Source organism: Ailuropoda melanoleuca, chromosome 1 (genome assembly GCF_002007445.2).
Source record: "Ailuropoda melanoleuca isolate Jingjing chromosome 1, ASM200744v2, whole genome shotgun sequence".
Taxonomy (NCBI): Eukaryota; Metazoa; Chordata; class Mammalia; order Carnivora; family Ursidae; genus Ailuropoda; species Ailuropoda melanoleuca.
Genome location: NC_048218.1, coordinates 158980194 through 158989546, shown reverse-complemented (window position 1 = coordinate 158989546; position 9353 = coordinate 158980194). Strand labels below are relative to the sequence as shown.

Sequence of the window (9353 nt, the reverse complement as noted above, 5' to 3'; positions counted from 1 at the left end):
TTTTCTTTTCTTTTTTTTCTTCTTTTCTTTTCTTTTCTTTTCTTTTCTTTTCTTTTCTTTTCTTTCCTTTCCTTTCCTTTCCTTTCCTTTCCTTTTCTTTCCTTTCCTTTTCTTTTCTTTCCTTTTCTTTCTTTTCTTTTCTTTTCTTTTCTTTTCTTTTCTTTTCTTTTCTTTCTTTCCTTTCCTTTCCTTTCCTTTCCTTTCCTTTCCTTTCCTTTCCTTTCCTTTTCTTTCCTTTTCTTTTCTTTCCTTTTCTTTTCTTTCTCTCTTTTTCTTTCTTTCTTTCTTTTTCTTTCTTTCTTTCTCTCTTTCTTTCTCTTTCTTTCTTTCTCCCCTGAAGTCTCAAAGAAAAGTAGCAAAATCTTGGTCAAAAGGATCCTAAATAATCACTTAAGAAGATATCTTAGCCAGTATAAGATAATATCAGAAAATATCACAATTCTATAATTAAATTAAGCTACCTTGACAGATGGTCTTGATGGATAACTGAAGGAAACATTTTTAAATTCCACAGTTCCTTTTATGCATTCTGGTTTATATCCTGTTGTTGAGAAGTTATCTATTGCAGGTTTCTTGGAAAAACAAAGAGAATGTTACAAATCTTCAATGCACTAAGTTGACACTACATCCTAAAAGACGGTTTTCTTTTACAATGTTTTCTTTTCTGTTTCAGAAGTATATTGAGTTAGACATGAAGGTTTCAATAAAACACAATGTCCTTGTAGAAGAGTTAAAAAATCTCTTTCCATAGCCAATTGCCCAACACAGATTTTGCCCATCTTTCTGTTTTAGTGAAATAAGTGCGTCAATTTTTTGGTTTCTTTCTCGCAGTAATGGTAGTTATCTTTCAAAGCAGTTTGAAGTCTTACCTTATCAATAACCTGGAAAATATTAAAGGCAGCTCCTCTGGCTATAGTGAAGGTTTCAAAGTTAGGGGCTGCGGTTCCAATGCAGTAACTACTATAGATTACACTAAAAAAAACCTATAGGAACAAGAAAATAATATTTACCCTCCTCAATTATGTAAGAGAGACAATAGAATGAAGTGTATATGTGGTTGACATCAGAGAGATATTAGAGAAATTAGGCGGGAAGGAATGGAAGCTGCTGTCTAAACATAAAGGAAATACAAGTTAATTCAAGTATGATAGCTTTTTTAATGTGGAACAACTTTTGATTGTTCCATAAACTTCTTATTACCTGCTGGGAAAATCTGCTTACTGAACAGTGCTTACTGGTTGAGTGAGGAGGTGAGTTGCACTTCTTCCTTGCTGGTCAATCCCTTAAACTTTACAGAGAAGGATGTCACAGATTGTCACTAGCTTAGAAACATTGCATTATTTCTGTCCAAACTTCTCTGAATTCTTGTATTATTGACATCTTTCATTTTCAGACAGATACATGTTTGCAAAAAATGAAATAAGGAAAGAACCCCATAAGCCAGGTGCATTTTCCCTATCTTACAAGTGAGGAAGCTAAGGTTTAGCAAGTCATTTGTCCAAAGTCACACATAAATTGAGAAGTAAGGATGTGCCCCAAATTCCTCATGCTCAAGTTTAATTTCCATAAAAGTTTTAATGATGAGAGTCTCAAATCCAAAAGATAACTTTAGCTGACGGAAAAGAAATCTACATAGAATGGGAAGGCCAAATGAGAACTGAATATATAGACCAGGTCAGTTCAGTTCAGCAAGACAAATTGTTTTTAATCCTGAACTGAACTGTTTATTGTTGAAACTTGGGAGGATAACTGAATAAATTAAAATTTAATGCAAAACCCCTAAGAGTTTTTTTTAAAAATCTCTAAATTGTGATGTTGGACAGAGCTGTAGATAGTCTGTCTTTAACATTACTATATGCTGAAAGGACAGAGGAAGGGCAGGAAAGTTTAATCTACAGAATATTTCCAGAGGGAAGACATTCAACAAGGTGAATATAGAGTGCCATCTTACCTCAGCAAGTTTGAAAGGAAAAAGTCTTACTAGAGACTGGTCTTTTTGACTGCTGGATTAAGAAAACTCTATATCCCAGTGGAGAATTCATTTATGATTCTTCTAAAAGCATGGTGGTTTTAAAGATACACTGGATGAATAAATCCTGCCAATTCATTACTATAATTTAAAGGTAGATACAAATCATTTGATAGAAACAAGTATTTGTTAAAACCATTCATTTTTGGATATTCATTGTCATTCAAAGACAAATTTTTACTAAACTCTAGATAAGAAAAGACTGTATAGGCCAGTTACCTTTGCTCTCAAACAAGACTTACAGCAAGAACAGTTCCAATGGTATAACCAGGTTCTCCACTAAGAATCAAGGAGGTTCCATACCAAAAACCAAGTCCATGGGTTCCATTCAAAAAAAAGTACACTGCACCAAGAGAGAGTTTTGAAGCTATAGCCTTTCTTACGCCAATATCCTTTGCGTATTTTAGATTCTGTGTATACCTTAAAAAGACAAAATGCAATGTAACAGACTTTGGGAAAAATAAAACCAAGCAAATATTGTCATAATTAAAGGAACAGACCTTTGAATTTCTTTTTCCTGGGCCCCAAAGGCTACAACTGTTCGGATTGATGACAAGACTTCTTCTGCCACAGCCCCAGCTTTGGAATAGGCATTTAATTCCTTAGTGGTCAATGAGATGATTATCTGTAACAAACCATGACCACAGTTAACCAAAAAAATGACCATGAGGCAGTAACAACTTGCAAAGAATATAATTCAGGTAGAATCTAGAACAGCAGAATTTTATTATTGAAAAGCTACTTAAGATCATTTGATCTAACTCTCTCAGTTTGCAAATGAGGAAAGCAATGGCCAGAAATATTAACTGACTTTTTAAAGTTTCACAGCAGTGAAAGAGCTGAGTGATGTAATCTTCAATCTAAATCTCTATTTTGCCTTTTACAAGTAGAACTTCACTGTTCCCTCCCCATATTTTTAAAACCTTAGAACATGGGTACTTACATTAATAAAATTGGGAAAGACTTGATTTGGAGATGGGTATTAGGGACACAATCCTTTTTGGGTGCAACTGGTAAGCCTAATTTGACTTGATTTGTTATTATGTAAAAAAGCAAGTCTTCCAGAGGCCATGGGTCACAGAAGCAGGAAGAGGAAGATGATCCTGCATATGTCCGGAGTGTGAACCCTGAAGCTATTACTGCATAATACAGGCTACCTAGTAAATGCTATATCTCTAACAGTAAGAGGTGAGATTTAAGAGGCAGAGAGGAAGGGTAATATGCTTGTTGATATTAGGCAGGTTTACCTGATTCTTCAAAATTTTAAAATCAGAATGTGCCTTTTTCTCTATTATACATCTGACTTTCTACTCCTTTAATAGTAAAAGATTTCATTTAGTTTAGCACAATGGGTCAGTGAAATGGAAAAGAAGGAAAAATGTCCTCTGAGCTGTGAGTCTTTATTGCCTATTCACATAATAAATTTCATTTTCAAAACACATTCTACATAACTGGAGATGATTTTACATAAGACACACTTGGACAGCTGTTAAAGTCAGAAGGTAGCATAAACTGGGTAATTCTCATTATTTTCTGAATTCATGTATATATCACTGGAGAGGAAGCTGCACCTAGCAAAAAGCCTTGTACATAGCAAATGTTTAATAAATGAATCAAAGTAAGCTAGAAACCACCCACCATGGCTTCTTTAATTATTTGGATAACTTTGACCTTTGTTTGCTTCTTCTTTACAACCAGTTAATAAAATAGCCGAGCTTAGATTTCCCACTGTTGTTCCTTTTAAACTTCTTATCCACTTTACTTTTCTGGGCAGTTAAGTTTAAGCTCTGATCTCAGCAACATAGTGAGTAATCTTCCTATTGAGGGGGTTCTCATTTCAAATACACTGGGGATGAAGGTTTTTATAAGGGTTATAAGGTCAATACTAGGAAGTCTCATTAAATAAAGATTTCTTATCTAAACATTGAAGGCTGTTAAAAAATTATTCAGCCATAGAATATTTTTATTGTTGCAAATTCTTTTTTGGTTAAACTTGTATAATGTTAGCAAATAAACTCAGTGAATTTTATGGCTTTGATTTCCATAAAGAACAATTCGCTTTGCAAAATTAAAAACCTCATCCATCCCTAAGAATGCACTGAGCCTCCAATCTAGTAGATGGATATATACATTGGTAGAATTGCCAGACTTGATTTGGAGAGAGATATTAGGGATATACTGGTTGTTTTGGGGCTTAACAAAGAACATTAGTTTCAAATCCAGGTTATAAATAGATTAATATCTTGTGCTATACTCACAATAGTGCTAGAAATATAATTTAAATGAAAATACATAATCTGTTTAAAAAATTGAAACAGATTTCTAAAGTACATAAAAGTAGACATTAGCAGACATTTGCAATGTAATTCAAGAGCCTTATAAAAAATATAAACTTGAAATGGCTGACATGGAAGTGTTTACAATTTTAGGATTTTCTTATTGTGTTCTAGTGAAATGAATTGCATAAATTATTTGGAAATTTAGAACACATAAGGCTTTCCCATAATTCTCTATCCATGCTATCATTTGAAGTTGCACTAAGCTACTAAATGAAGAGAAATTTTCTTAATGTTAGTAAGATATTAAAATTAACTTCATTGTGGCCAAATAACTTGAAGACAAAAAAGTGATTAATAGTGAACAAAATCAAAAGTGTTGGTGATGTTTAATATCCCTTTCCATTTTTAGATATAGGAAATGAATAGAAATGCTTTTTTTGACAAACTCAGTAAAAAACCTAGTTCACATTCCTGTTTCCAGTCAACACTGCATTAGTCATCTAGCTTACCCGAGAAAACATGGCTGCTGAAGCAATTATAAGAGGTGATATGGAGAGAGTCACCAGGGTGAGTTTCCAACCCTTGACCAAACCAATTGTCAGGCCAATAGAAAAAGTAGATATGTTTTGAAACAACAGAGCAATCTTCTCTCCAATACCATCGCTGATTTTGTTGATGTCACTGAAACAAGTAAATAAATGCAGTTAAGTCACTGACATAGCATATATGGAAAACAAAGTCGATATACTACACATCCATCCTCTTACTCAGTCATGCGAGTGTTAAGTTCACCAATGTCACAACCATCAAACCATCTGATGTCTTGTGCCAAAACTGAATGGAAAAACTGTTTTCGAATTCTTTTGGTCTGTCGTGCTGCTGTCATAACCCAAAAGGAAATCTGCATGTAGCCAAAAACCAAGGCAGTAACTCCTATTCCAATATAAGACAGAGTCAACCTGAAAAAAGATTATTGAAAATGTTAGTGAGACTCAAGTGCAGTTTTCCCCTTTGTTATAAAAAAACCGAAATCTATCATAATATTTGATTGAGAGAATTTGTGCTAGAACATATAAAATAACTAAAAATAAACCTCCATGAGAAATAAAGTACATTGAACACAAAAATCTTGGTTTCCTTAGTCGAGAGTATGTCTCTTTTACATTACTAGTAGAAACTACTATTTTAAAACATTTGCTATTTATATCTTCTTTCAATAATTTTTAATACTTTCATTTGAAAAGTTACATTGAAGTAATTAAGATAGCTGTACATGGAACAGGTGGATGAAGAAATGATAGTAGTCAAAAGCACTGCACAAAATACTTTAAAAATATATATATTATTAAATACAAAATTCAACTTAAGGAATTTACCTTAAGGAAATATGTAAAAAGATTAATCTAGCTGGATGGTCATGGTAGTTAACAGTAAAAAAGAAAAGCTGAAAAAAATCTAACAGGAGACCAGATAAATGGAATCATTTAAAAAATGTATACCCACTATGTGTGAGGTTTTAGAGATATAGTCATGAGCAAGATAATAAGGCCCTCCCTATTCATGAAGAGTTTACATTCTGATGGGAGGAGACAGACAATACACACAGAAGGAGAATTTCAGATTGTTCCATGAGGGAAGTAAACAGGGTGCTAAGTCACAGAATAAACAGTGAGGAAATGTGGGTTGGGAGAGCTAGTGCAGATAGAGTGGTTAAGAAAAACTTTCTTGAGGAAAGTTCCAAAAGGTAAAATGGAGCCAGCCATAAAAAGAGCAAGAAAAGTGTATTCTAGGGAGACAGAAAAATAATAAGGTCTGAGGCAGGAAAAGGCTTAGCACGTTCCAGGAACAAAAGAACTCCAAAGTGGTAGGAAATGATTAAGTCAGAGAATTTAGCTAATATTGTAGGGCAGCCATGGTGCATTGCACAGACTTTATTTTAAGAAAAAAATGTAGACCATCGGAAAATCTAAGTATGGGATGAGCTTATCAGTTCAACTTTTTTTTTTTAAAGTTTTTATTTATTTATTTGACAGAGAAGAGACAGCTAGTGAGAGAGGGAACACAAGCAGGGGGAGTGGGAGAGGAAGAAGCAGGCTCATAGCAGAGGAGCCTGATGTGGGGCTCGAACCCATAACGCCGGGATCACACCCTGAGCCGAAGGCAGACGCTTAACCGCTGTGCCACCGAGGCGCCCCTATCAGTTCAACTTTTAAAAAGATCACTCTGGCTCTTTTATGGAGAATGAATGGAAGTGAAACCAATGGAAGCAGGCAGTTTAGTTAGGAGGCTCTTGCAAAAGCCAGTGTGAGGATAGGAACTTGGATGAAGATGGTGGCAGCCGACGTACAAAGAAATGGACAGATTCTAGTTATATTTTGGAAATACAGCAAACTGAAATTGCCAATGTATTGACTGTGAGGAATGCAGGAAGGGGAGAAATTAAGGATAACTCCTTAGATTTTGATTTGAGCAACTGGGTGAATGGTGTGCCATGTACAGCCATAGGCAAATGGGAATGGAATAGATTTGTAGGAGATAATCAAGTGTTTTGATTCAATACATTAAGACCAAGATGGCTATTAAATATCAAAGTGGGGATCAAGTAAGAAGCTGAAAATAAGAGTCTGAAATGATTGGAGCAGGGTCTAGGCTAGAGATGTAAATTTGAAAGTCATCAGCTTATAGGTGGTAATTAAAGCACTGGCTGAGACTACCCACAGAGAGAGAAAATTCAGTGTAGATAAAAAAGATAGAGGACCAAGGAATGAGCTCAAGTAGACACGGTAGAGTTTGGGATGAAGAGAAAGAACCTGCAAAGCAAGCTGAGGACTGGCCAACACGGTAGGTAGAAAGCCATGAAAGTGAAGTATCAAGGAAAATACAGAGGAACATACAATTACTCCCCATTATTCCCAGATTCTGTGTTGGCAAATCTGCTTGCTCACTAAAGTTTATTTTTAACCCCCAAATCAATACTCAGATGTTTTCATTGTTACTCATGAACATGCACAGAGTGTAAAAAATCTGAGTTGCCCAACAAAGATGTTCCCAGCTGAGGTTGAACAAGGCAACACTCTGTCTTCTTGTTTCAGCTCACTCATTATAAACAAGTGTCATTTTTGTGGTATGTGTAGTGCCACCTTTTTCTGATTTTTGTGTTTTTGTCTAATTTTAGATGATTCCACTGTTTAAAATGACTCTTAGGCAGCATGCTTAAGTGCTGTTCAGTATTCCTAAGTGTAAGAAAGCTGTGATGTGACCTGTGAAGAAAACATATGTATTAAATAGGTGTCATTCAGGCATGAGTTCTAGCGCTACTGACTATGAGTTCAATGTTAATGAATCAACAATATATATTAAATAAGTTGTCTTTAAATGGAAATACATACAAAATGACGTTATGTGTTGAATGATGAAAATGTTGTGACCAGAGGCTCACAGGAACCTAACCCTGTATTTACTCTAGTAACAATGGCTTAATATTTGCTCATTCAGTATTCATGACAACTTTAATAAAATAAAACTATTGCAAATAAGAGTTGACTGTTTTCTAATGTTTACAATATTGTAAGAGGAAAATGGGTTATAAAATCAAATCAAAAGAAGAAATGCAAGATCTGAACACTGAACTATAAAACACTGCTGGGAGAAATTAAAGAAGATCTAAATAAATGGAGAGGTAATCCATGTTTATGGATTGGAAGACTCAATGTCATTAAGATGAAAATATCCTCAAATTGATGTATAGATTCAATACAGTCCCTATCAAAAATCCCAGTAGACTTTTTGGCAGAAATTGGCAAGATGATCCTAAAATGTACATAGAAATGAACAGAAGTCAGAAGAGCCAAAATAATTTTTAAGAAGAACAAATTTGGAGGACTTACAATTCCTGATTTTATTTATTTATTTTCTAAAACTACACTAATCAAGACAGTATGATAGTAGCATAAGAATAGATATATCAATAAATGCAACAAAATTGAAAGAAGAGAAACTAATCCTTATATTTGGACAACTCATTTTTAGCAAAGGTGCAAATGAGAAGGGAGAATAGTTAATTTTTTCAAGGAATAGTACCAGGACAAATGGATATAGTCATATGCAAAAACGTTAAAACCTTGTCTCATAACAGTCACAAAAATAAACTCAAATGGATTATAGACCTAAGTGTAAGAGCTAAAATGTTCAAAGTCCTCGAAGAAAATGTAGGAGAAAATCTTTATGATCTTGGTTTAGGCAAAGAATTCTTACATCCAACGGCACAATCCATAAAAGAAAAACTTGATAAATTGTACATCATCATCAAAACTTAAAACTTTTGTGCTTCAAAAGAAACCTTTAATAAAATGAAAAGACTAGCTACAGACTAGAAGAAAGTATTTGCCAATCACACATATGCCAAAGAACTTGTATCTAGAATTTATAAAATAAAATTCTCATAATTCTGTAATAACACAAATGACACAATTAAAAAGGCAAGATATTTTAATAAATATTTAACCAAAGAAAATATATGAATGCCTAAAAAGTAATGAAAAAAGTGCTCAATATTAGTCACTGGAGAAATGCAAGTTAAAGCCACAATAGGATACCACTCCACATCTACTACCATGATTATAATCAAAAAGACAGACAATAAACAAATGTTGACAAGGATATGGAGAAATTGGTGAGATTTGTTGGTGAAAAAGCAAAATGGTGTAGCCACTTTGGAAAAGCAGTTTGGCAGTTTCTTAAAAAGACAAACATAACTTACCATATGACCGAGCAATTCGACTCCTAGGTATCTACCCAAGAGAAATAAAAACGTATGTATACACAAAGACTTCCATATTGATGTTCATAGAAGCATTATTTTTAAGTAGCCAAAACCCAGAAACAATCCAAATATCCATCAACTAGTGAACAGAGAAACATTGCAGGTGTACCCCTGCAATGGATTACTACTAAGCAATAAAAAGCAATAAACTACTGACACATGTTACAACATTGATGAAACTCAAAAACATTATGCTAATAAATCAAAGATGTCAGATACTCTA

General features: G+C 34.0%; 1 protein-coding gene across 1 annotated transcript in view; it reads right to left on the bottom strand.

The window, feature by feature from the left end:
• Window positions 1-9353, bottom strand: part of ABCB5 (ATP binding cassette subfamily B member 5) — a 139550-nt gene that overhangs the window by 111482 nt on the left and 18715 nt on the right. The window contains exons 5-10 of the mRNA XM_034653248.1: window positions 5076-5267; window positions 4818-4989; window positions 2530-2654; window positions 2272-2449; window positions 870-983; window positions 462-572 (exon numbers count right to left, since the gene is read on the bottom strand). Of these exons, the coding sequence (XP_034509139.1) occupies window positions 462-572; window positions 870-983; window positions 2272-2449; window positions 2530-2654; window positions 4818-4989; window positions 5076-5267 (892 nt within the window). The remainder of the gene's footprint in view (window positions 1-461; window positions 573-869; window positions 984-2271; window positions 2450-2529; window positions 2655-4817; window positions 4990-5075; window positions 5268-9353) is intronic.